Raw genomic sequence first — 26,740 nt, forward strand, 5'->3', positions numbered from 1 at the left:
TCGGTGAGGAATGAGTCTATGGAAGGCTATGTCGGTGAGGAATGAGTCTATGGAAGGCTATGTCGGTGAGGAATGAGTCTATGGAAGGCTATGTCGGTGAGGAATGAGTCTATGGAAGGCTATGTCGGTGAGGAATGAGTCTATGGAAGGCTATGTCGGTGAGGAATGAGTCTATGGAGGGCTATGTCGGTGAGGAATGAGTCTATGGAAGGCTATGTCGGTGAGGAATGAGTCTATGGAAGGCTATGTCGGTGAGGAATGAGTCTATGGAAGGCTATGTCGGTGAGGAATGAGTCTATGGAAGGCTATGTCGGTGAGGAATGAGTCTATGGAAGGCTATGTCGGTGAGGAATGAGTCTATGGAAGGCTATGTCGGTGAGGAATGAGTCTATGGAAGGCTATGTCGGTGAGGAATGAGTCTATGGAAGGCTATGTCGGTGAGGAATGAGTCTGTGGAAGGCTGTTGGTGAGGAATGAGTCTATGGAAGGCTATGTCGGTGAGGAATGAGTCTATGGAGGGCTATGTCGGTGAGGAATGAGTCTATGGAAGGCTATGTCGGTGAGGAATGAGTCTATGGAAGGCTATGTCGGTGAGGAATGAGTCTATGGAAGGCTATGTCGGTGAGGAATGAGTCTATGGAAGGCTATGTCGGTGAGGAATGAGTCTATGGAAGGCTATGTCGGTGAGGAATGAGTCTATGGAAGGCTATGTCGGTGAGGAATGAGTCTATGGAAGGCTGTCGGTGAGGAATGAGTCTATGGAAGGCTTTGCAGATGGCCTCAGACATTGATATGTAAGCCTTGGGGTAAATGGTTGAGATGAATATTGATCTGATAGATGAGTATTGATTGCATTATTTATGTTGGGTGTAGCTCCCATTTTTCCTATGCGAGTTATTTTTGTTCGGGGTCATTTAAATATCTTCCATACAAATATGCAGTAATGAATTAGCACTGTGGAATCTTCACATTGTGACTTAGCATCAGGTCTTGCCCCCCCCCCCCCCTCCCGAGTATGCATAATAATGAGGAATAGCTTGTTTATGAGAACTTTTTTTTTTTTTAAATAGTGGATCCAGGAGACTTTTATTTGACAAACATTTTCTTTTCTTTTTAGACTGAAACCATTGGACATAGAGTTCATGAAACGTTTGCATGAAAAAGTCAATATCATTCCACTCATTGCAAAAGCTGACACCCTCACACCAGAGGAATGCCAACAGTTTAAAAAACAGGTATGTTTTGTCAGAGTGAGATATTTTATTTAAAAAGACTAGAATGTTTTTTGTTAATATATGTTTGTAAATTGTTTGTGTCTACTATCTGTGCAGCATTTGGGTTACAAATAAACATTATCTGAAAAAGGATCCTCAGAGCCCTACAGGTTAGGAGGAGAGACTGAACATTAAACTTGAATTGCTTTGTGGCTCAATGTAAATAACATTTTGTACTGAGCTGTGTAATAAGGGATGAGGCACTGCTGCTGTTGCTGATTTCAGTGCACCAAACCGCTTCTTTCAGCACAGCTAGAAAGAGCACAAACTACTACAAATTCATTATTTCATATTACTTAATTTTTTTTAAGGTTCTTTACATATTACATATTCTGCTAAAGAGCGTCATATATATTCCCACACAATACAATTTAAAGATGTGAAAATTTGTGTCTGGTGGGGAAGGTGTTATAATGTTCTTTTTTTTTTTTAAACCGCAAGCACGCAGGACTTGGCATTCACAGTATAATTATTTATATTGTTACATTCCTGAACAAAACCTAGTCTACAGAAAGCCTTCTAAACCTACACATTTGTATATATTTAAACAGATATTACATTCTTTATTCTTTTTCTAACTTAAATAATGTTGCATAATAACTTCATGAAATAACATTAGAAATGTTCTCCTGTTTAGTTATTTAGTGTCACACCTTTGTAGGCAGCGTAACCTTTTATTACAATGAATTATAACACTTGTGGGGGGGAATAGTTTAATGAGAGGACTACAGTTCATGGTAACATCACTTTTATGAAAATGCTTCTATAAACCTAGCTTTGTTTTGTTTTTTTTACAACATTTTGAACTATGGATTTCAGATATCAGTACTGATGCTGGTTGTCCCTTTCGCAGTATAGCTTTGCAAGAGAATGCTGGAGATGTTGCTGGCCTTGTCTGACCTATAGACCATAGATAAGCAACAACAAACCAATCAAATAAAAATGAATGCTGCCTTTGGAAAGACAGAGGTCATGTGAAGTCTGATGTTTGCTTGTCTGCTGAGTGCCTGACCTTACACAGTGCTGGCGATTTTAACCACTAGCCTACAAGGCACTTCTACCCCCTTCCTGCCTACAGGACACTTCTACCCCCTTCCTGCCTACCGGGCACTTCTACCCCCTTCCTGCCTACAGGGCACTTCTACCCCCTTCCTGCCTACCGGGCACTTCTACCCCCTTCCTGCCTACAGGGCACTTCTACCCCCTTCCTGCCTACAGGGCACTTCTACCCCCTTCCTGCCTACAGGGCACTTCTACCCCCTTCCTGCCTACAGGGCACTTCTACCCCCTTCCTGCCTACAGGGCACTTCTACCCCCTTCCTGCCTACAGGGCACTTCTACCCCCTTCCTGCCTACAGGGCACTTCTACCCCCTTCCTGCCTACCGGGCACTTCTACCCCCTTCCTGCCTACAGGGCACTTCTACCCCCTTCCTGCCTACAGGGCACTTCTACCCCCTTCCTGCCTACAGGGCACTTCTACCCCCTTCCAGCCTACAGGGCACTTCTACCCCCTTCCAGCCTACAGGGCACTTCTACCCCCTCCCTGCCCACAGGGCACTTCTACCCCCTTCCTGCCCACAGGGCACTTCTACCCCCTTCCTGCCCACAGGGCACTTCTACCCCCTTCCTGCCCACAGGGCACTTCTACCCCCTTCCTGCCCACAGGACACTTCTACCCCCTTCCTGCCCACAGGACACTTCTACCCCCTTCCTGCCTACCGGACACTTCTACCCCCTTCCTGCCTACCGGACACTTCTACCCCCTTCCTGCCCACCGGGCACTTCTACCCCCTTCTTGCCCACCGGGCACTTCTACCCCCTTCTTGCCTACCGGGCACTTCTACCCCCTTCTTGCCTACCGGGCACTTCTACCCCCTTCTTGCCTACCGGGCACTTCTACCCCCTTCCCGCCTACCGGGCACTTCTACCCCCTTCCCGCCTACCGGGCACTTCTGCCCCCTTCCCGCCTACCGGGCACTTCTGCCCCCTTCCCGCCTACCGGGCACTTCTGCCCCCTTCCCGCCTACCGGGCACTTCTGCCCCCTTCCCGCCTACAGGGCACTTCTGCCCCCTTCCCGCCTACCGGGCACTTCTGCCCCCTTCCCGCCTACCGGGCACTTCTGCCCCCTTCCCGCCTACCGGGCACTTCTGCCCCCTTCCCGCCTACCGGGCACTTCTGCCCCCTTCCCGCCTACAGGGCACTTCTGCCCCCTTCCCGCCTACAGGGCACTTCTGCCCCCTTCCCGCCTACAGGGCACTTCTGCCCCCTTCCCGCCTACCGGACACGTCTACCCCCTTCCTGTCCAGGCCAATTTCCAGCTTTCAGCGCTGTTGCACTTTGAATGACAATTGCGTGGTCATGCAACACTGTACTCCTATGAAATTTGTATCCTTTTTTTGTGACCGAGCTTTATTTTGGTGGTATTTAATCACCTCGGGGTTTTTTATTTTTCTTAAACCAAAAACCACTGAAAATTTTGAAAAAAAAAAAAAAAGTTTCTTAGTTTTTTGTTATAAAATTTTGTAAATAAGTGATTTTTATCCTTCTCTGATGTGCGCTAATGAGGCTGCAGTGATGGGCACTGATAGGCTGCACTGATGGACACTGGTAGGTGGCACTGATGAGGAGGCACTGGTAGGTGGCACTGTTAGGCGGCACTGGTAGGTGGCACTGTTAGGCGGCACTGACTGGCACTGTTAGGCGGCACTGACTGGCAGCACTGATAGGTGGCACTGACTGGCATTGATGGGTGACACTGAAGGGCAGCTCAAATGGGCACTGAAATGTGGCACTGATGGGCACTGGCAGGTGGCATGGATGAGCACTGAGAGCTGGCACTGATGGACACTGACAGGTGGTGCTGCTGGGACTACACAGATCATCAGGGCACACTGACCATCAGTGCCCTGATGATCTGTGTACGTGTCCCCTCCGAGGAATGCCGATTACCGACTCTCCTCTCCTCATGAGCTGTCAGCGTGTTGGCTTGTGGGGAGAGATATGCAGATAACTGGCATTTCCCTGTTTACATGTGATCATCTGTGATTGGAAACAGCTGATCACATGACCGAGCCGACATCTTCGGCTCTTTCCGTGGATCGGTGATCCGCTGTGTCTGAGGGATACAGCACATCACCGCGCTGCTCGCTCCGGGAGCCGCGAATGCGTGGTAAGAATGGGAGGACATCATATGACATCCTCCCAAAACGAGAGAACCACCTTGCGTCCGTCATATTACTATATGGTAGGCGGGAGGTGGTTAAGTAGATTTTCACTTAGTTTAGTAAATAACCCAAAGCTGTATTTACTTTGTGTAGCCAATGATGTACAAGTGAAAACACAGGATTTTCACTTGATAGTGATTAAAGCAAATGCAGCTTTTCCCTACTCAGGTCAAATGAACCTACACTTCCCAAAGTGGCCATTCACTCAGCAGTAGGAAAATTATGAAAGCATTTTTATTGAAAACCACCCATATGAGGAATTCACCTTTTATTTTGGTGGGATTTACATAGTCTGCTTTAGGTTCCATGGGTTCACAGATATGACATTTATTTGTTTTGTCATTAAAACACATTTTCTGTAGTTCCGGGTTTCCCCTTTGATAATCATTGTATACTTTACTAATTTTGTGTTTTCTTTGCATTCAGATAATGAAAGAAATTCAGGAACACAAAATCAAGATTTATGAATTTCCAGAAACAGATGATGAAGAAGAAAATAAGCTGGTGAAAAAAATAAAGGTAGATGAAATGCTAAATACATAGATTTTTTTTTTCCTTCCCCATAGTGGGACACAGGAAGTAGTAAACTGTGGGAGCTATTCTGCTGCCTACAGGAGGATTCTATCTGTGAACCTTCAGCCATCGAGACTGTCTGATGCTAAGCCTCTTATCATTGAGGGACACGCCAGTGAGAACCCTTGAACTACAGTCACTCTATACCACATATGTCAAACGAATGAGGCCCTCCAGGCCATTTTATGTGGCCCCCGCACCTCTCTTGCAGCTTTGGCACCCCTATCCTCTCCGCCCCCACCTTGTCTCTGCAGTTGGCAGCAGAGAGGAGGACAGAACTCCTCCGCCAGATCCTGCTCAGAGAAATTGAGTTTCACACCCTTGCTCTACACTGAAACACAGTTTCTGCATTTATTGATGCCGTCAGCCCATAGCCTTTACCAGTGTTGTCCCTAGTTTGAGGTTGTGTAAAGCTTCTAAGATCACCAAGACTCTCCTGGTGCTCCCCCTGTACTGAGGCTTCCTTTATAGGGATTGGCAACATCCCAACAGAATGTTTTTACCTCCCAAATGTCTATCAGTCTTGAACCCCTTTGAGGGGGGAGGATTTTGTTAAAAACTGAGCTGCCCTCTCGATGAATGACAGTATCCCATCTTAAAGCAACAAGCGAGGCCCTTTCTAGAGCTCTGTTCTCCCTATGAGGTCTTAACCATGACCTTGATCTGTTAGACTCTGATCTAAAGCTATTCGAAGAGATCTGATCACGGACAGTTGTTCCTTTGGTTATAGAGGACTTTGATCTTTTGCATGCAGCCTTAAGCTATGACATGGAGGTCCTCTTCCTCAGATCTCATATGAGTCTGCTGTCAGGAGCGTGAGTAGGACTCTGCCTAAAGTGTTAAGAGCTTGGATATAAAAAGTGATTGCTCTGCATGACTTTCGAAGGACAACACCTCTTCAAGGATACCCTCATCAAGAATGTCACCAGGTGTAAGGATACTCATCTACCACAACAAAGAAAAAGCTCAGTCTGGGCTTTTTTTTTTTTTTTTTCTTCACTCCCTGACCTCAATCTCTACTTTCAGACCAAAGTCTGGCACCCAGTCAGTCCACAAACCTTGGACTTTAAAGACCCTCAAGTAATTTATCTTCATCGTGAGGTGTATCGCTCTGTCCACATTGGGGGGGGGGGGGGGTGTCAATTTGCCTTTGTTTACACTTGAACAGCCTACATATCAGATGCTTGGGTGCAGGAGATTATGTCCAGGTGCCATAAGGTGCTCCCAGCCACATCTCTTGTTCATTACAACCTGCCTGTGTCCCAGCACAGTTATATTTCCATGCAGCCCAAGCTGGTCTTCTGGGGTAGGATGTCATTGCTTGTTCCCTGTAGTAGAACGGTTTCAGGGGTTCACCTGGACATATTTTCGATCCTAGGACAACACGGCCAATCTGAAAAAAAGACAAATTTTTATCTATACAAAAATGTAACATCTGTTAAAATTCATCCATTTTAAATAAATGTCAAAACCAGCCTCCTGACCCTGATATGGGAGGACCTTGCCTGGCCTTTGGGAGACGAAGAAAGTATTAGACAGCCAAACCAATATAAAGAAAGATATAAAACATTCACCTGCCAGACAAGGATTTTAAACCCTAATACTGGACAATTGCAGATAATTTAAAAAAAAATGGAGCTCAATTATTGTAAGCTGCAATTTTTTTTAAGTAAGCCAAAAAATCACAAATATTTTATCTTGATTGAGACTTAAAGTGGAATTATTTTGTGCGCATACCTGCTAGTGAAGAAATTACCTTTGTTGTTGCTGCTCATGCTGTAATATGTTTCCCACATCAATATGAATTAAAAAAAAAAAAAGTGCTGTGCAGCACGCTGTGTCTCAGTTATTACCCCTACTTGGCTATCGGGAGTGCTCCAATAGTAAATTAAATGAGTAAATTCATACTACAATAAATCAACAAAAAATACTCAAAACGCTCAATCTAACTTGCATTCATGAAATGATACGTGCACCCATTTACATTGATGATTGACGATAACATTTACAATCCTTAAAGTGACAAAAATAATATAAATCACATAAACATGTCTGTGACGGTCGTGGCGTCAGACCCCCAGCCCTTCTCACCAACTCATGACCGAAAGACTAGCCAATCTAAAACCGTGCTGTCACGTGCGTAACAATACCACGCTCAGCTGCACCCTGCACAAAGGTTTTCCAGCTAATGGACCACAATCTGTGTACCTGCAGCCTGAGAGCGATTGATACGGGGGCCAGGCTAATTGTGGTTTATAACCTCCACACTGCCACCTCCTTTTTGTACAGAGAAAGAGGAAGCTCGGCAATATTAGCAATAACACTATGATGTTTGAATAATCGTCTGTATATCACTGTCACCGCAGGCAGAGGTATATAGAGGTTTTAAAAACACAGTAGCGGTTTCTTAGTTTGCATTAAAGCGCTTTAGAAACAGTTCAACACTTTTCAGATAATAGGATTTATTACTAAAAAGGGTGCAATAACAATATTTACAGAAAAAGATGTAACACTAACACACTAACACACACCAGCCCCCCCCCCAAGAAGTGGTGTCTGCATATTGATGGTGATTCATACAGGAGCCAATCGAGAGATCCCCAGGAGAGAGAGTGGTGAAGCCCTGAGAATAGACCCCTTAAAGGGGAAGACACATTTGACCTTATGCTTGCACTATTAGATCCACGGGTTCAGGTGAGATCACATGATGAATGGTTGAGGGATTCAGAAGTCACAATTGAAGGCACTTGGGTGATGGACGTGTTTTATGTGATTTTTTTTTTATATTTTTGTCACTTTTAAGGATAAGAAGTGTTACTGTCACTTATCAATGGAAATGGGTGCATGTATCGTTATTTGATGAATGCAACAGTGAAATTGATTGTTAGTATTTTTGTTGATTTTATAGTATTATTTTACTCATTTAATTCACTATTGGGGCACTCACAATAGCCAGGTAGGGGTAATAACAATGAGACACTGAGGTGTTGTGCAGCTTTTTTAATTTTTTGTTTTAATTTGCCTTTATTCATTAGACCACCAATTTGAATGTAGACTGTAAGGCCCCTTTCACACAGGGAGACCGATTGGGTCCAGGTCCACCTGTCAGTTTTTTTAGGCGAAACCGATGAGACCCTCAATTGTCCTCTATATAGTGGTGGGTGTAAATGGACATGTCTGTTTACACCGCCTACATCCAATCCAATCTATTACGCTAAAAACAGAAGGATGGGGATTCGGTCCCCTTCCGTCTAGTAGATCGGATGGCAGTTGGGTGTAAACAGACAGGTGATCAGTTTACATCCGACTGCCCATAGAGGAGAGCAGGCGATCTCTGTGTCCGCTCTGCATAAACAGAGAGTACACAGACTAGCCATCTGTCTGCTCAGCGGGAATCAACAGATAGATACCCCGCTGAGCAAGCTAACTCTTTGCGGAGCCCTCCCTGTGTTGCGGACCCTAAGAGCACATACACTCGGGTAAATGGGAAATCATCCCAAGAAATAGACAAAACCTATCATCCTTTAAAAACAAAACCGACACAGGATGGTCCTCCGCTGATACTTTTTCCTCATCTGCTTAGCAGGATCAAGATGAATAGCATTCCGTTGATGCTCGTAATTCTGTACTGGTCCAGGTGGATGTGGTACACCTACCTGATAAGGACTCCTGGCAGCTGCTCTGTGGGCTCTTTCAGATTGTCCATCTCTTCTGTCTCAAGGACCAATTAATGTCTTTCATCTTGCATTGCTGGCTTTAACACTATGGCTGTCGAAGTCCATGTTCTGAGGGACAAACCTATATCTGAATTGGTTATTATCATGCTGAAGACTAGGAAGTCTATTTTGTGCATGGTCTGTCACTGCGCATGAAAGGCACACTTCACTTTGTGCAAGAACGAGAAGCTTTCCCCCGAGAAAATAAATACTTTGTGGGACAAATCTCAGCCTTTACATTGATGAGTCTGAAGCGGCATTTGGCCTTCAGCACTATCAAGAGTCAAGTCTTCATTTTTTTGACCTTGTACCATTAGACCTTTGTACAGGGTGTCTCCTGTGTTGCTTTTCATGGTCACTCCCTTGTGACACTGGGATCTAAATTCTCTATTTTCCAAAAATCACCATTTTAACTCATCAGGGACATTCCATTTTCCGCTCCTGCTTACAAGGTTGTGTTCCATGTTACCATCTCTGATGCGCCTTTTGGAGCAGACGACATCAATAGAGTGTTGGACCGCCTTTGGCATACAGGGCGGCCTGAATTCCCATGGGAATTAACAAATATAAGCACATGATGGTGGATATTGGAATCTGATACCACTCTTCATGCAGTTTTCATTCCAGTTCTCGCAGTGATGCCAGAGGTGGAGAATGAGCCCAAACCTTGTTCTCCAAAGTTGAACATAGTGGCTCTATGATATTGAGGTCCAGCGACTGCGGCGCTCAGGGAGGGTGCGAAACGTCATATGCATGCTCATCAAACCACAATTTGACAACACCAGCTGTATGAATCGGATCATTATCATCTTCGTTTATGGCACTATCTTCGGGGAAAAATGTCTGCACATGGTCGGCCAAAATTTGTACATAATTGCTGGCAGTGACTCTACCTTTCAAGGTGATGATGGGGCCTGCAAAATACCAAGATATGGCAATGTGTGGGAGACACGCGAACCACTGAGCAAAGTGCGTGGATGGGAGGGGGGAGGTGGCATAAAAGTTGTGACATGCTTTTGCACTTGGGACCTGAATGGTTGGTAAATCCTCTCCCTATTAATTAGTCTCTTTGACCTGTATATTTGTGACCACTTATTTTTAGCATTTTAATGTGCAGCCAAAATTCGGATATCTGCAACAGTTTCATGCTTCATTTCCTGTCTTTTAGGACCGTTTACCTCTTGCTGTTGTGGGTAGCAATACTATCATAGAAGTGAATGGCAAAAGAGTAAGAGGAAGACAATATCCATGGGGAGTTGCAGAAGGTGAGTGCATTCCAAAGCCTACAAGGGTTTAGGTTTTTATTTCACTACCATGTCTCTGATGTAGTTACTGTATTTACATTCCACATTCTACATTCCTCTTGCATTGTTCAACCAGATTGTATGTCCTTGTTTCCAAGGATATTCACTTCCAAAATATTTATTGTAACTTTCGACACTGAGAGCAGAGTAAAGTTGAAATTCCAGCGAAGGTTCTTGTTGTTCTCACACTCCATGTAATCATATTATGGTTTTATAGCTGGCTTCTTGCATGGTTTATCTGGGATGTTTATGCACACAGTTTTTCATCTTGACCATATTTTTAATTTCTGTTTTGGCACTTTCATCGTCCAAGTTAATGTAATGGAATATTTCTTATTGCTAGTGACAATGTGCATTTTGGTTTAGCTGAGATATAAAGTAGATATATCTGCAAACCCACAGAATGTTAAATCGTGTAACCAAGACACAAGGTGAATGTGTGGGCCTGCCTTTCCCTGACCAAGTGACCGTACCGACTGCCATTTCACGGTCCAAAGATACAGCTTTAGTGGCCCAAAAGGGCACCCTTATTGGAAAGGGAATTGGCAATTGGCGGTGCCTAGCAATGCTTCTCCCAGTCCGTCTTGCCTGGATTGTATCTAGTTTGGTCTCTGTCGTCGACACTCAAGATGCCTAAATCGCCTTTTATTGCATTCTCAGATAGAAAAGGGGAGCAGTACACTTGAATGATACTTCTGATGTTTGTGTTTCTTTACAGCTGCCCTCCATAGCTCATGACCAGAGATGAGAATGGAAATCTAGATTGGTTAATAAACCTTTATCTGAATACTTTAGCATGGTTCTAAGGGCCAATTCACGCTAGTTTGGTGACCGACATTTTTCTGCACTAAAAGAATGCCATTCACCGATAGGACACACAGAAAACAATTCTTTTCTGTGTCCATATTTACACTGCAATGCAGCCTAGAACTGTGCTACAGTGGTCTGCGATAAAGTGCAGACATGCGGCATTTTGTTCAGCACAGCAGCAGATCACACTGTTGTACACTGACTTGAATGAAGTGTCACTTTTGTGCGCTTCAAATAAAGTTTAAAAAACGGGAGTTGTGTGATGCACCGAATCGTGCGCTACACCGCCTCCTACCGCAAGCTCACTGCAGCCGGAACAGAATTGGCGAATGTCTCAGCAGGAAAGGGAGGCACCGGGACATCTCCTTGTTGGCTACCATAGAAAGAAGACTGCAGTAGTTTAGGTTCCTTTCTAGCTGACAAAGTAAATGTGCTGCATTTAAATTAGTCTTTCCCCCCCTTTTTTTTTCTTTTAGAAAAACTATCACCGCCCATTCACAGTGAGATTTTGGAACAGGGTGGTAAAATTCTGTTGGTTAAAAAGTGCTTTCAATGACTTACAGTGCTTCTAATCACTGGGGATGACCATGTGTGGCCCAGTTCTACCGGAGCATTGCAGAACGATGCTCTTATGTGTCACTATTGCAAATGTCTGAGTATATGAGCAACCTTGTATTTGCCTTCATATTCCAGTGTTCACCTTACATTCCTGCGTTTTGCATGATATCAATATTTTTCTTTGTAGCGAAGAGCTGAACATACCTGGGGTTCAGCAAACATTTCTGAAGTCCGGGTGCTGAATCTGACCCCATTGAAGTTAATGGGAGCCAAATGTTAAACAGTAAAGACCATTTTCTAGACTAAAAGGCAAGGGATTGTCAAACAAATGGTACAGGGGTCTGGACACTACCCTGGGGAACTTGTATCAAAGCAAAAAAAAAAATGGGGTGGATTTGTGATGTTTAATAATTCTTATAGGGCAACCTTTAAAAATGACAAATTCCTCTAAATACCATGCCCTGGGATGACCCACAAGTGAAGCAGCGTATCTGTACGATGTATACAACCTACTACAGCAAAACTGACACAAAGAAGAGAACTACAGTTTAAAAAGCTGGGAATGACAGCTTCCGGCCGCTTGCTTCTGCTTGTAAACAAAGTGACTGGTTATTCCCTACATCTGTACCAGACCCCTATCTTTGATTAGGACGAGGGCCTCTTTCTCACAACCTTGGCCCAGTGAATGTGGTAGTGTGAAGAAGCCGGAACAAATCCATGATGTAAATTCATTGTCAGTCACATTAACAATGCAGATCCTTGCCAATCAGGCTGAATATTGCTGACTTGCTAAAAGAAAAAAACCCCCCTGACCAACAGACACAACTGATCCCGTTGCTGCACTCACAGCGGTTCCTGCTACTAAATGTAAACAGGTGAAGTATCCCCATTGATGTCCAGAAATGCCAGATGTCAGCCACTATCCCTACCCCTTTGTCAAAATGCTAAGAATTCACAGCTAGCAAATGGGTGGGGCAGAGTACATGACTGGTAAAGGACAGCTGGCACCCACTGATTCCTGAACTATTGACGGCAGATGAAGGAAGCTGTCCTATATAGCAGTGGTAGAAAACACCGCTACTAAATAGCATGTTTGTCTCCTGCCCATCCCTCATTTTTGGTTACCTATAATCCACAAACCTGGAAGATGGAGTCTACTTTCTTCTTGAGAACACAATGGCAATCTTTATTTATACAAATTTGTTTTACAACAAATGGCATAAGGCCCTCCCTCCTTGAGAGCATTCTTCCACTTCCAGCTGACACCAAAGCGTGGTTCAAAAAAAAAACCTATGACAAACGAGTCCGATTTTGCTCCATGGTCTACAAGTTTGGGACTTGGTACGCTACTCCAGTGGCTTGATGTCACCTTTCCTGCCCTTGCTCCCAATTATTAACAATCCTCTCTTTCTGCCGGATTTAGATCAACCAGGGGCGCTCTCTTGGTGGGTGGCCAATGGTTTTTGGCAAGTGTGACACTTTTTGACTTCTCTGTCTTTCCCCACCTGGAATTCTCTTCGGGAGTCACGGGATGTCCCTCAGGCAGAATTTTTTCTTTACCTTCAATTGTAGGCATTGGCTGCTCTCATGGCGGGGCACTTCTGCTTTCCCGTATCAGAAATCTGCCTTTGAACAGCTTTGCCAACAGCGTCTGGACACCCCGGGCCTTATTTCCCTCCTTTATACATCTTTGAATAGACGCTCGGCGCATACTTCTTTCATATGTCGCTCAGTGGGAGCGCGACCTGGGGGCGGTCGTGGATCTAGAAGACTGGAATAGGGTTTGGTTGTTTATAGCTAAATGTTCATTTAATACAACCAGGGGGAAGAGGTGGCATACAAAGTATTGTTTCGTTGGTATTGGGTCCTGGCTCTTTTGGCCCAGGCGAACCCTGCCTGCAGTGATCGTTGTTTTCGGGGTTGTGGTCATCGTGGAGATGTGTTGCATATATGGTGGTCATGCCCAAAACTGATTCATTTTTGGTCTTGTGTATTTGGCCTCCTTTTCACCTTGTTCCATCTCTCCATACACCGGGATGCTCAGTACGCTTTGCTTTATTATCCCATCCGGGCCTGTTGGCTCACCAGCAGAAGTTGTTGTTTCTGTTCAGCAACTAGAACAATTGTTCAGGCATGGAAGGGTCCGTCTGTCCCTCTTCAGGGGGTGAGGGACCGTATGACCACTCTGATGCTCCATGAACAGATGTCGAGTATCTGTAACGACTCCCAACTGAAATGTTTGAAAATATGGGAGCCGTGGTTGACACATGCTTTTCCCACGCTCCCCCCGGCTGGTCTGGGTTTGTGATGTTCGGTGTTCCTAGACCCCAGCTCCTGGTCTTGTCGTCTTCCTTTTCTACTCCTTTTTCTTTCCTATTTTTGCTTGCCTTTTGTGAGGTGGTGGATAGCTGCCTTTGGTTTGAGCTACTGTCAGTGTTCTATCACTGTTTTTGTAATTTATGTGCCATTGATAGCCCCTGCGTGGGCGCAGCTTTTGCTCTGTTGGTGTTGGAGCATGCTTTTCTTTTTATGCGCCATTGATAGCCCCTGTGTGGGTGTGTCTTGTTGCTCAAGTCTTGTTGAAATGTTACAAATTTAATAAAAACCATCGAAATACAAAAATAATACCTCCTCCAAATTGTCAAATTTAGTTTTTTTTTTTTTTAAAGGGTGAGGGGGGTTGCTGCTGTAATTGGACTTCCTGTTCTTTCTCCTTGGTGTTTTCTCTATGTAGAAATGGAGCACCCCCTCTTGCTTGTTCCCAAAATATATTGGGGATTATGAACTATGGGATTTGTAGTGTGCATAGAACAGTGCACATGACCGCAACTTAGAGGTGCAGTGCTTGTTCTAAACAAATGGAACAGAGGGGGGAAAAGGAAAGGTTCAGTAGCTCATGGAGGATGTTACAAAGAAGTAGAAAAACACAGTGAGAAACGGTCTCCATGAAAATCGACTACAGGGCCAGTAGGTAGTGAATGTGTGTGGATTATTTTTGGAGGATAAGAATATTTAGTGTCACTGTTAATAGCGAGCTTTCACTTCAAACCGCGTACCTCTGGTGCTGCCATTGTCCTCGCAGTAGAAGCCTGTGTGATTATCTACTAGTATGGTATGCATTGTGCTTCTGCCACAATCTTTGTGTTTAGAGACTCTAGCTAACCTCCAGAGGATTTACCCCCCTTCCTGACCGGGCCATTTTTTGCAATACAGCGCTGCGGTACATAAACTGACAATTGCACGGTCATGCAACGCTGCACCCAAATTAAATTTGCGTCCTTTTTTCCCACAAAAATCACCTCTGTGCTGTAAACAAGACTGACGATTTTGAAAATAAAAACTTTATTTTGGACTTTTTGCTATTAAACGTCCAGTAAAATAAAAATTTAAAAAATCCAATATTGGCATAAATTTAGGACAAAATGTATTCTGCGACATGTCTTTGCTAAAAATAAATCCCAATACGTTTAAATGAATTGGTTTACATGAACGCTATAGCGTTTACAAATGGCGGTGTATATAGACTTGAAATTTTTTTTTTTTTCTACTAGTAATGGTGATCAGCGACTTGCAGCGGGCATTCTGACACTGGGGGGGGGGGGGGGGGGGCGAACCGACTTCTTGTCACTAACGATCCCCAGTGACACCAATACAGTGATCAGTTATAATAAAAAGCAATGACACTGTACTAATGGCACTGGGCAGAAAGGGGTTAACGTGGGGCGATCAAAGAGTTAACTGTGGGCTGTGTGTTTTTCACTGCAAGCACACTGCTTTGTATGGCTCTGATATGCAGAGCCATACAAAGCAGTGTGTAGAAGCTGACAGGGGAGAGATCTGTATTGTTTACATACAGGTCTCTCCCCCTTTGTAAATCCTCGGAGATCACCTGGTGTCGGCGGGGAATCACCAGCCGGGATCCGGTGATTGACAGACGAGGCCGTTAATGGTGGTGCGGGTAGGGCGCATGCGCGCTTCCCCTACCCAGAACTGCAAATTCACATATATATACACGTGGTTTTGCGTACCCTTGCCGCCCTGTAGCAGTATTTCGGAAGCTGTTAAACCCCGCTGCTTGCCAACAAGTGCAGCCTTTAAGGCACATCTTACAGCAAAGATCTATGCACCCCAAGTGTAATATTACACCCGAATATTAGAGATGTTTCATGGCCTGCAGTGGACTACACAATTATTGGTGGACAGCAGCAGCACACGAAGGTAACTCTCCAAACTTAGAGTATTGACACATTTTTATAATTCAAAGTGCCTCCTCTGGTCTAAAATATTGTACAGTTTGCACATTTTTAGAAATAACTGCAGAATGGTAAAAAAAAAAAAAGTCTACCATACAGAGTACCATATTTTTCGCCGTATAAGACGCACCTGACCATAAGACGCACCTAGGTTTTAGAGGCAGAAAACAGGAAAAAAAAAAATTCTGAACCAATGGACTGCAGACACAGTACAGGAGATGACCAGAGACTGCGGACACAGCACAGGGATGACCAGAGACTGTGGACACAGCACAGGGATGACCAGAGACTGCGGACACAGCACAGGGATGACCAGAGACTGCGGACAGCACAGGAGATGACCAGAGACTGCAGACACAGCACAGGAGATGACCAGAGACTGCGGACACAGCACAGGGATGACCAGAGACTGCAGACACAGTACAGGAGATGACCAGAGACTGTGGACACAGCACAGGGATGACCAGAGACTGTGGACACAGCACAGGGATGACCAGAGACTGCAGACACAGTACAGGAGATGACCAGAGACTGCAGACACAGCACAGGGATGACCAGAGACTGCAGACAGCACAGGGATGACCAGAGACTGCGGACAGCACAGGGATGACCAGAGACTGCGGACACAGTACAGGGGATGACCAGAGACTGCGGACACAGTACAGGGGATGACCAGAGACTGCGGACACAGTACAGGAGATGACCAGAGACTGCGGACAGCACAGGGATGACCAGAGACTGCGGACACAGTACAGGAGATGACCAGAGACTGCGGACAGCACAGGGATGACCAGAGACTGCGGACAGTACAGATGACTGCTGACCTTTGGGGAGGTGGGGAGCGGGTACCTGAATTTGACAGGTACCCGCTCTTACTTCCGCAGAGTTTTTGTTTGATCTTACCTGTTCCTCGATCCAGCCACGTGCTGTCTTCCCGGCTTCTGTAATGACGCTCGGCATGACAGCCGGGTGCCCAGTGTGCATGAGCAAGAAGCACTTGCGCTTTGTGATTGGTCCGGCGGCTTCTGGGATCTGTCATGTGTTCCAGGTGCCGCCTTACCATTCACAAAAAGCACCGCTTCTTGCGCATGCGCACTTGGCACCCGGCTGTCATGCCCACACTACAGAAGCCGGGAAGACAGCACGCCGCTGGATAGAGGAACAGGTGAGGTCCCGCTGCAGAGCTGAGCGGCCGGCCCGGTATTCTGACACGGCCGCGGTGGAAATACCGGACCGGCCGCTCCATATTCGCCTTATAAGACGTACTGACATTTCCCCCCCAGTTTTGGGGAAGAAAAAGTGCGTCTTATACGGCGAAAAATACGGTAAGTACTCTTCGTAGCATTACAGAAACCTGGCTATCTCATCCTGGGTGCATGGACATGCCCTTAACAAGACCTTGTGATCTCTACTTCAAACCTTGTCTCTTTATTTTGTCCGAAAAATGTGTAATAAGTCACTTCAAGGGTTGAAATACTTAAACAGAGGAAGTACTTTGGCTCTTTGATGTGTTAGGCTGGCAGGAAACGGAGCTCTGGCATCAAAAATCAAACAGCTGCACTAAAAGGAAGAACAACTTTTAACTTTCAAGTTTTGGCAATCTGATCCCTTTTGTTTCATCTTTCAGTTTTTCTTTGTGTAACTCTGTAATATTTCAGTGGGAGGGAAATGGATCTGCATGTTCGGGATTGCAATTCTCCTTTTGGCCTCCGCCAAGTTTTGCCTTCAGAGATCTGTATAGTTAAGATGTTTCTATACAGATCTGTATGAAGAACGCGAGGCTCGTTTTAGATGTATGGTCGGGTGAAATGGACGCTTTGGCAGAAAAAACTCCTGACGTTTGTGAAAGTGTCTTAACGCTTTTACAGGAATTTGTAGGCGTGTTTACAAGCGTCCAGTGCTTGGGTGTTCATTTCACTGGCCATGGATTGTATTCTGGCCACTGAAAAGAATAAAAGCGCCTAGTGGTAATATGCGTTTAGACTCCTTTACACGCATTAAGCATTTTTTCTGCCAAAACGCTGCTTTTGGAAGCACTGGCTCTAGTTTTTTTTTTTTTTTTTTTTTTTTTTTCAGCTGGTAAATGCTCCTGCCACTAAAAGCTTCTAAAAGTCTATGGGGTTGATTTACTAAAACTGGACAGTGCAAGATCTGCTGCAGCTGCGCATTGTAGCCAATCGGCTTCTAACTTCAGCTTGTTCAATTAAGCTCAGGGGTGGACTGACAACTCATGGGGCCCCCGGGCAATAGGGGATCATGGGGCCCCTGTGTCCTTGTCCAAACTCAAAAAAGCCTATGAAAAAGGTACCAGGGGCATCTCATGGGGCCCCGTACTGACCCCGGGCCCTCGGGCAGTCCTGAGTTTCCAAATGGTCAGTCCGCCCCTGATTAAGCTTTAAAAAACTGGAAGCTGATTGGTTCCTATGCAGAGCTGAACCAGATGTTGCACTCTCTAATTTTAGTGAACCAGCGACAATGTGTATATGGACACATAGGATAATGTGAAGGGACATTTGGAAGCCGTAAAAAAAAAGAACAAAATGCCTGACGCCCCTAAAAATGACAGCAAAAACACCCTGTGTGCATAAGGCTTTAAAGGTGCAAGCACAAAGTGAACAAAATCACTTGAATGTCCATAAACTAGAAAATGCTGTGCTATCACCTATAGTAATAACCAGGGGCGGACTGACCGTTCAAGCACTTGGGCACTGCCCGAGGGCCCGGGGTCAGTAGGGGGCCCCATAAAATGCTTTTTTTGGGTGTGTTTTGAGTGTGGGCAAGGACACGGGCCCCATGATCCCCAATTGCTCGGGGGCCCCATGAGTTGTCAGTCCGCCCCTGGTAATAACCATTATCCGTAATGTGAAATTGTTTTCAGCAGTCATCAAATGATCAGAAAAAAGCTATCAACCAGTCATAGCAAAACCCTAAATGTCCATATACAGTCAGGTCCATATATATTTGGGCACAATTTTCGTTTTTTTCAGGTATTTACCAAAACATATTCCAGCTCTAGTTATATAATGGATATGGGCTGAAAGGTCACCCTCTCAGGTTTAATGTGGGGGGGGGGTCTGTACATCCAAAGTGGAGGAGGGGTTCAGGAATTACAACTCTTAGGAGTAACCATCCATTATATAACTATAGCTGGAATATGTTTTGGGAAATACCTGAAAAAAACTACAATTCCTGTGTCCCAATATATATGGGACCTAGCTGTAGTTGAAAATGTGATAGTCGCACACATGTGATATATATCACTCTGAAGTAAGTGCTGCAAGTAAACGCCTCGACCACAGCGAATCCCTTCTGGGCAAACGCTCACCTCTCTGTATGAACCCGTCACAGATGTCCATTTGTGCTCCGACATTAAATGGACTCCTTTCCTTCCTAATCAGCTGCGATTGTATGGAATTTTACTATGTTATTGTTTATGATGGTTGATTGATTTTTCTGATTATTTGATGATTGCAATCTGATCTGTCTTTTCTGCAGATATTATTACTCACAGATAAAATATTGGGGATAGCACAACGTTTATTCTTTTACACAAAAAAATTATGTATTGCAGTTATCAGTCCTTAAATGTAGTTGCTGAATTTGTTTTCTTGTTTTTCTGCCTTTTCCTATAACTTCACCTGGTAATCCTGTGAAAACTTTCTGTTCCTAATGTCTGATTTTTGTTGTTGTTTTACCCTCCAATGTATCTATGGGGGAATAGCTGTCAGTGGATTGATGCTACTCCTTTGTGGGGATATTTTAATGTTTTGTTTTTTCCCTCCAATGTATCTATGGGGGAATAGCTGTCAGTGGATTGATGCTACTCCTTTGTGGGGATATTTTAATGTTTTGTTTTTTCCCTCCAATGTATCTATGGGGGAATAGCTGTCAGTGGATTGATGCTACTCCTTCGTGGGGTTATTTTATGTTTTGTTTTACCCCTCCAATGTATCTATGGGGGAATAGCTGTCACAGTGCATTGATGCTACTCCTTTGTGGGGTTATTTTAATGTTTTGTTTTACCCTCCAATGTATCTATGGGGCAATAGCTGTCAGTGCATTGATGCTACTCCTTCGTGGGGTTATTTTTTGTTTTGTTTTACCCCTCCAATGTATCTATGGGGGAATAGCTGTCAGTGCATTGATGCTACTCCTTCGTGGGGTTATTTTTTGTTTTGTTTTACCCCTCCAATGTATCTATGGGGGAATAGCTGTCACAGTGGATTGATGCTACTCCTTCGTGGGGTTATTTTTTGTTTTTACCTAATGCAGCCACCACATCTAAGGACTAGTAGACTACAGTACAGTACATTTATATTTTTGGGTTTAGTTAGACTTTAATTAGCACCCGACCTGATGTTGTGTTTAATGTGTATACTTGTATGAATGCCAGAAGCACAGATTGTAACTGCTTTAGGCCAAAGATTGTTTTGCTTCTATTCTAATATTCTCATGTTCTGTAAACAACATTCTTGTGGAATTGATGTCAGGGCAGTTTATCCTCTTATCTCCTCCCCTATGTGCTTTTGTTGTTGACATCAGACAGACCCCTATCAGTATGAATCATGACCTGCATGCATATGATCATGTTTATCATTCAATCTGCATCCTTAAAATTCAGCTTTCTTTTGATATTCAATTCACAAAAAGAACATTGGGGAACTGGAGAAAGTACAGAGAAGGGCAACCAAACTGATAAGAGGCATGGAGGAGATCAGCTATGAGGAGAGATTAGAGGAACTGAATGTATTCTCTACTGAGAAGAGGAGATTAAGGGGGGATATGATCTCCATGTATAATACATAAAGGGGGATATGATCTCCATGTATAATACATAAGGGGGGATATGATCTCCATGTATAATACATAAGGGGGGATATGATCACCATGTATAATACATAAGGGGGGGATATGATCTCCATGTATAATACATAAGGGGGGATATGATCTCCATGTATAATACATAAGGGGGGATATGATCTCCATGTATAATACATAAGGAGGGGATATGATCTCCATGTATAATACATAAGGGGGGATATGATCTCCATGTATAATACATAAGGGGGGGGATATGATCTCCATGTATAATACATAAGGGGGGATATGATCTCCATGTATAATACATAAGGGGGGATATGATCTCCATGTATAATACATAAGGGGGGATATGATCTCCATGTATAATACATAAGGGGGGATATGATCTCCATGTATAATACATAAGGGGGGATATGATCTCCATGTATAATACATAAGGGGGGATATGATCTCCATGTATAATACATAAGGGGGGATATGATCTCCATGTATAATACATAAGGGGGGATATGATCTCCATGTATAATACATAAGGGGGGGGGTATGATCACCATGTATAATACATAAGGGGGGATATGATCTCCATGTATAATACATAAGGGGGATATGATCTCCATGTATAATACATAAGGGGGGATATGATCTCCATGTATAATACATAAGGGGGGGTATGATCACCATGTATAATACATAAGGGGGGATATGATCACCATGTATAATACATAGGGGGGATATGATCTCCATGTATAATACATAAGGGGGGATATGATCTCCATGTATAATACATAAGGGGGGGATATGATCACCATGTATAATACATAATGGGGGGGATATGATCTCCATGTATAATACATAAGGGGGGGATATGATCTCCATGTATAATACATAAGGGGGGATATGATCTCCACGTATAATACATAAGGGGGGGGATATGATCTCCATGTAGAATACATCAGTGGTTCATATAGTGAACTCGGTGTAGTTATTCCCCCTGAGGTCATCACAGAGGACAAGGGGGCGCTCTTTACGTCTGGAGGAAAAGAAATGTCATCTCCAAACACCGAAAGGTTTCTTCACAGTAAGAGCTGTGAGAATGTGGAATAGACTCCCTCCAGAGTTGGGTGTGGCCAGCTCAGTGGATTGCTGTAGGAAAGTCCTGGATCCTTTCTTGGATACACAGAATATAACTGGATATAAAATTTATAGGGAAAGTTGATCCAGGGAATATCCGATTGCCTCTTGGGGAATCGGAAAGGGATTTTTTCCCCTGCAGGAGCAAATTGCATCATACTTTGCTGGATTTTTTAAACCTGCCTCTGAATCAACTGTGGGTGTAGGATTATGACTTTTTTTTTTTTTTTTTTTTTTTATTGGTTGAACTGGATGGACTTGAGTGTTTTTTCAGCCAGAGAAACTATGTAACTATGATAGCTAAACAATGTTAAATTATAAATAATGGAACAGTGTGGGGTTTTTTTCTTCCCATTTGTTGAGTAAAGTGGGGAAAGATTAAACCCCCTGCTAGGTTAGTTTGCTGTCTGTCTGTGTACCATTGGGGAAATGTTTCTTCGCTTGCTTTCTGTGTACCATTGGGGAAATGTTTCTTCGCTTGCTTTCTGTGTGCCATTGGGGAAATGTTTCTTCGCTTGCTGTCTGTGTGCCATTGGGGAAATGTTTCTTCGCTTGCTGTCTGTGTACCATTGGGGAAATGTTTCTTCGCTTGCTTTCTGTGTACCATTGGGGAAATGTTTCTTCGCTTGCTGTCTGTGTACCATTGGGGAAATGTTTCTTCGCTTGCTGTCTGTGTACCATTGGGGAAATGTTTCTTCGCTTGCTGTCTGTGTGCCATTGGGGAAATGTTTCTTCGCTTGCTTTCTGTGTGCCATTGGGGAAATGTTTCTTCGCTTGCTTTCTGTGTGCCATTGGGGAAATGTTTCTTCGCTTGCTTTCTGTGTACCATTTGGGAAATGTTTCTTCGCTTGCTGTCTGTGTACCATTGGGGAAATGTTTCTTCGCTTGCTGTCTGTGTACCATTGGGGAAATGTTTCTTCGCTTGCTTTCTGTGTACCATTGGGGAAATGTTTCTTCGCTTGCTTTCTGTGTACCATTGGGGAAATGTTTCTTCGCTTGCTTTCTGTGTACCATTGGGGAAATGTTTCTTCACTTGCTGTCTGTGTACCATTGGGGAAATGTTTCTTCGCTTGCTTTCTGTGTACCATTGGGGAAATGTTTCTTCACTTGCTGTCTGTGTACCATTGGGGAAATGTTTCTTCGCTTGCTGTCTGTGTACCATTGGGGAAATGTTTCTTCGCTTGCTGTCTGTGTACCATTGGGGAAATGTTTCTTCGCTTGCTGTCTGTGTACCATTGGGGAAATGTTTCTTCGCTTGCTGTCTGTGTACCATTGGGGAAATGTTTCTTCGCTTGCTGTGCAAAAGATGCTAAAGGGAGTTAGAGGAAGTCCACACACTGCGGGAAATTCCCTTCTTAGACGGTGCCCCCATTTGACAATTTCCCCTTGCCTCCTGTTCTAGGTACAACTGTAAATGATTTCCCCTCTTTTTCTTTTATGATGAGATTGGTCACTGAAAACTTGAACAGATAACCAGTGAAAACAGAGGTGGTGTTGTCTTTGCAGAGTACAGATGGGCCTTCACCACTTTCTCCAAAACACGTTTACTTTTCTAGCGTTGCCCACAGATGTGTTAGAAGCATGGAGTGACCTAACCGTGTCGATTGTCTGGCAGTGTCACAATAGTAGTGATGACTTAAAATGTTTTGCCTGTAAAAATTGTCTGACTTTTCTTCCATCTCTCTGCTTACAGAAAGTGCACATTATATTTTTCATGAACCCGTGTATATTGGGGTACCACCATCATTTCAGTGGGCTGCCCCACGCACGGCAAACGCAACAAAGTATTTAATGCACCTTTTTACGCTTCGCGCGTTGCACAATTTTTAAACCACATTTTGCTACAATTAAAATCCCATTGACAATGGACTGCACCGCATGCACGATGTTTGCTCATTTTTGTAAACATTTATTATTTTCTGCACCATGAATGAATCTACACTTCAGTGTTTGCATCAAATGTAATTATAGCAAAGCAGTCGGGTGTTCAGGAGGTGATCCTACGTCCCCCTGAAAGTCGTGTTTTTCCCTCCTCCAGGTAGACCGTTTAGACTGTTACATCTGTATACCAAGTTCTTGGCTCATGGTTGCTGTGCTGCCTTCTTGATTTGAATGGGTTTGATAGGTGGTGTCATCTGTCATCTTGACACGCTACATTATTTTGCAGTGACAAAGCATTGAGGTCACAGCATATGAACAGCCTCCTCTGGCTGCTGTTTAACCTTTAGGTTGGCTCAGCCACTTGTTTTTACCACACGCCCAGATGCTGCTGTAGGGCCAGGGTGGGGCCAGGGTGAACTCACCAGTGCCTTAAAGAAACCTAAAAGTGGAAACATGTAACTAAATAGAAGCAAACATGTTTGTTTAATGACTGTAAGATCATTTTTTTATTGGCCTGCAGTTGTATGTTTGTGATTTTTAGTAAGGTGAGGGGGGGGGAGGGGATCACACGTTTTATGACAAATTCAATATCTGATTACTTGTCCGCTCACTACAAGCTGCAGCATTGCCAGGAAGCCTATCTGTGTCCGCTGATTGTGTTCATCCTCTCACGGCCATAACATGACTGCAGTGCCATCAGTAAAAGGATTGATTCGGTTACCATGCATATCTTGCAGCCGCATCCTGGAGATCTGATCTGTAAAGGGCGCTACAACTACACGCTTTGCACATACATGAACAGACTTCCAGCTTCCCAGGGGGATGTTTTTGCACAGATTGTGGCCATGAGGGAGTTGGAAGTTCTGTAACACACAATTTCCGTTTTTACATGCATGCCTTTGCACAGAAAAGAATTGAGGATTAACAGTTGACCTGGCAAATTCCTGTAACCTGATTTTAAGCTGTTTAGCCTGTGAGAATCACATCTAAAAAGTACAAATGGCGCTGCAAAATCACACTGCGCTGGCACTCCAATTTCATGTAAAATCGCACCCTAGTGCACCGCATCAGTGAACCCCCACTACTCCGGTACATGTTTGGAGCTCTCCAATGATGGTCACGGTATGGGTGTTTATCCCTGCCTGGACCACACTCAACGGTCACATTTGATTGACAACTTGGATTGCCCAATATGTTCCAGATGTCTGAGGTGGTCCAATCTGCATGTGTACTGGCAGCTGTATTTGTGAACAGTGATGAGTGTCTAGTTGCTGAATGAAAAGTCACCTCTAATGTGGATGCAGACAAGTCTGAATTGTTCAGAACACAATGTCTGCATTCTTCGTATTCCTCCATCTCTGGTGGTGCAAGGCTGGTTGTGGATCCAAATGATGGCCGTCTTTTCTGATCTAGAGGGAGCATTGTGTCAATATGCAAACAACACGCACACATAATGGTTTCTTTTTCTGCGTTTGGCATGTGGGGGGGAGGGGCAGGGCTTTTGTAAAATGTTTTTATTTTAAGATAAATAAGTGTTTTTATTATCAGTGCTTGTAATGTGACCAGAAGTGTAAATACAAATGACACGTATTCTGTAGCCGTTTATTTTCATTTACAATTCTGTTTCTCTCAACAGTTGAAAACAGTGAACACTGCGACTTCACTATTCTGCGGAACATGTTGATAAGGTAAACGCATCTCTGAGAAATACAAGTTTTCCTGCCTCATGAAGCATCTATAATGGTGGCATACATGACGGCACCGTACTAACGCAGTCCTCTACATATAATACAAGGCATTTGTTGTCTTCTAAGAACGCATAATATCTCTATATAACAAATTGTGCCTAAAGAAGGCAAAATACACTGAAAAAACATAATGCACTTCACCTATATGTGTGCGTTGTGTTGGTGGATCATGTTACCTGTTACATTTTGGGTTCCTTTCTTCACTGTAATGTCTCTGATAGAACGGTTATAACTGGTGGCAATGACTGGGAGAAATTCTTGGCAGTTTTTCATGTTGCAGTTTCTAGCTGGACATTTTACTGGCACATGTAAAATAATTGTTTAGTAAGGTTGGTACAATTTGATTCCTAATTTTGGCCTGTGCTAATTTTGAAAATATATCAGCACTGACCATGTACTCATATTATCCCCTATTCCTTTATTAACCACTTGCCTACCGGGCAATTATACCCCCTTCCTGCCCAGGCCAATTTTCAGCTTTCAGCACTCTCACACTTTGAATGACAATTACTCAGTCATGCAACACTGTACCCATATAAAATTTTCATCCTTTTTTTCACACAAATAGAGCATTATTTTGGTGGTATTTACTCACCACTGGGTTTTTTATTTTTTGCACTATAAATGAAAAAAGACCGACAATTTTGAAAAAAAATGCGTTTTTCTTAGTTTTTGTTATAAAATTTTTCAAATAAGTAATTTTTCTTCCTATATCTTCACCAAAATTTATACTACTACATTTGTTTGGTAAAAATAACACAAATTAGTGCATATTATTTGGCACTGTAGATCAGACAGGGCACTGTAGATGTCAGATAGAGCAGTGTAGATCACACTCACAGTTGTAAGAACCGATTCTCTCTCCTTTCCTCGCACTCGGTATTGGTGTGAGGAAAGGAGAGAGAAAACCCAGCCATGACCCTGCTGTGTTTACATTTGTGATCGCTCTGTCCAATGAAGAGCGACCACAAATGTAATCCGCAGCTGTAAGTGGCTGTTCACCCCCCCTCTTCCTAATGTCCTGTGTCCGAGGGACACAGCCGTCACGGACAGTACCCGATGCGCGCCGCCTGGGGCGCGCGAGAAGCGCTATCACGGGAGGACGTCATATGATGCCCTCCCAGAACTGGCCGGCCGCGGTGAAGCCGTCATTCGGCTATGCACGGTCGGCAAGAGGTTAAAGTGGTTGTAAACATCTGACATGAATAATGAACAAAGCATATCCCCTCTATAGTGTGTACTTGTGAGCACTAAGTGTCATTTCTGTCTGCTATCTGCATGAGTCAATTCTGGCAAGTTTTCCTGACACCAAGAGAAAAAAAGGTGAGGGGGAAGGAGCTCCAGCATGTAGCCTTTGATTGACAGCCTCAGCTGTGTTCCTGTTTGAAGGGGGTTTGTCTCTTCCCTTCAATTATCTCTCACTGAGCTCTGCATTCGGCTCCCCT

The 26,740-nt window shown here is 44.0% G+C and overlaps 1 protein-coding gene across 2 annotated transcripts in view; it reads left to right on the plus strand.

Annotated features, from left to right (window-relative positions):
- Positions 1–26,740, plus strand: part of SEPTIN7 (septin 7) — a 123,489-nt gene that overhangs the window by 79,693 nt on the left and 17,056 nt on the right. For both annotated transcript variants that reach the window (XM_089681090.1, XM_089681091.1), the window contains exons 5-8: positions 1,118–1,235; positions 4,927–5,019; positions 9,958–10,054; positions 25,184–25,235. In XM_089681090.1, coding sequence (XP_089537216.1) covers positions 1,118–1,235; positions 4,927–5,019; positions 9,958–10,054; positions 25,184–25,235 — 360 coding nt within the window. The remainder of the gene's footprint in view (positions 1–1,117; positions 1,236–4,926; positions 5,020–9,957; positions 10,055–25,183; positions 25,236–26,740) is intronic.

This window comes from Staurois parvus, unplaced genomic scaffold (assembly GCF_062004578.1).
Source record: "Staurois parvus isolate SC_StPar_1 unplaced genomic scaffold, SC_StPar_1.0 ptg000259l, whole genome shotgun sequence".
Taxonomy (NCBI): domain Eukaryota; kingdom Metazoa; phylum Chordata; class Amphibia; order Anura; family Ranidae; genus Staurois; species Staurois parvus.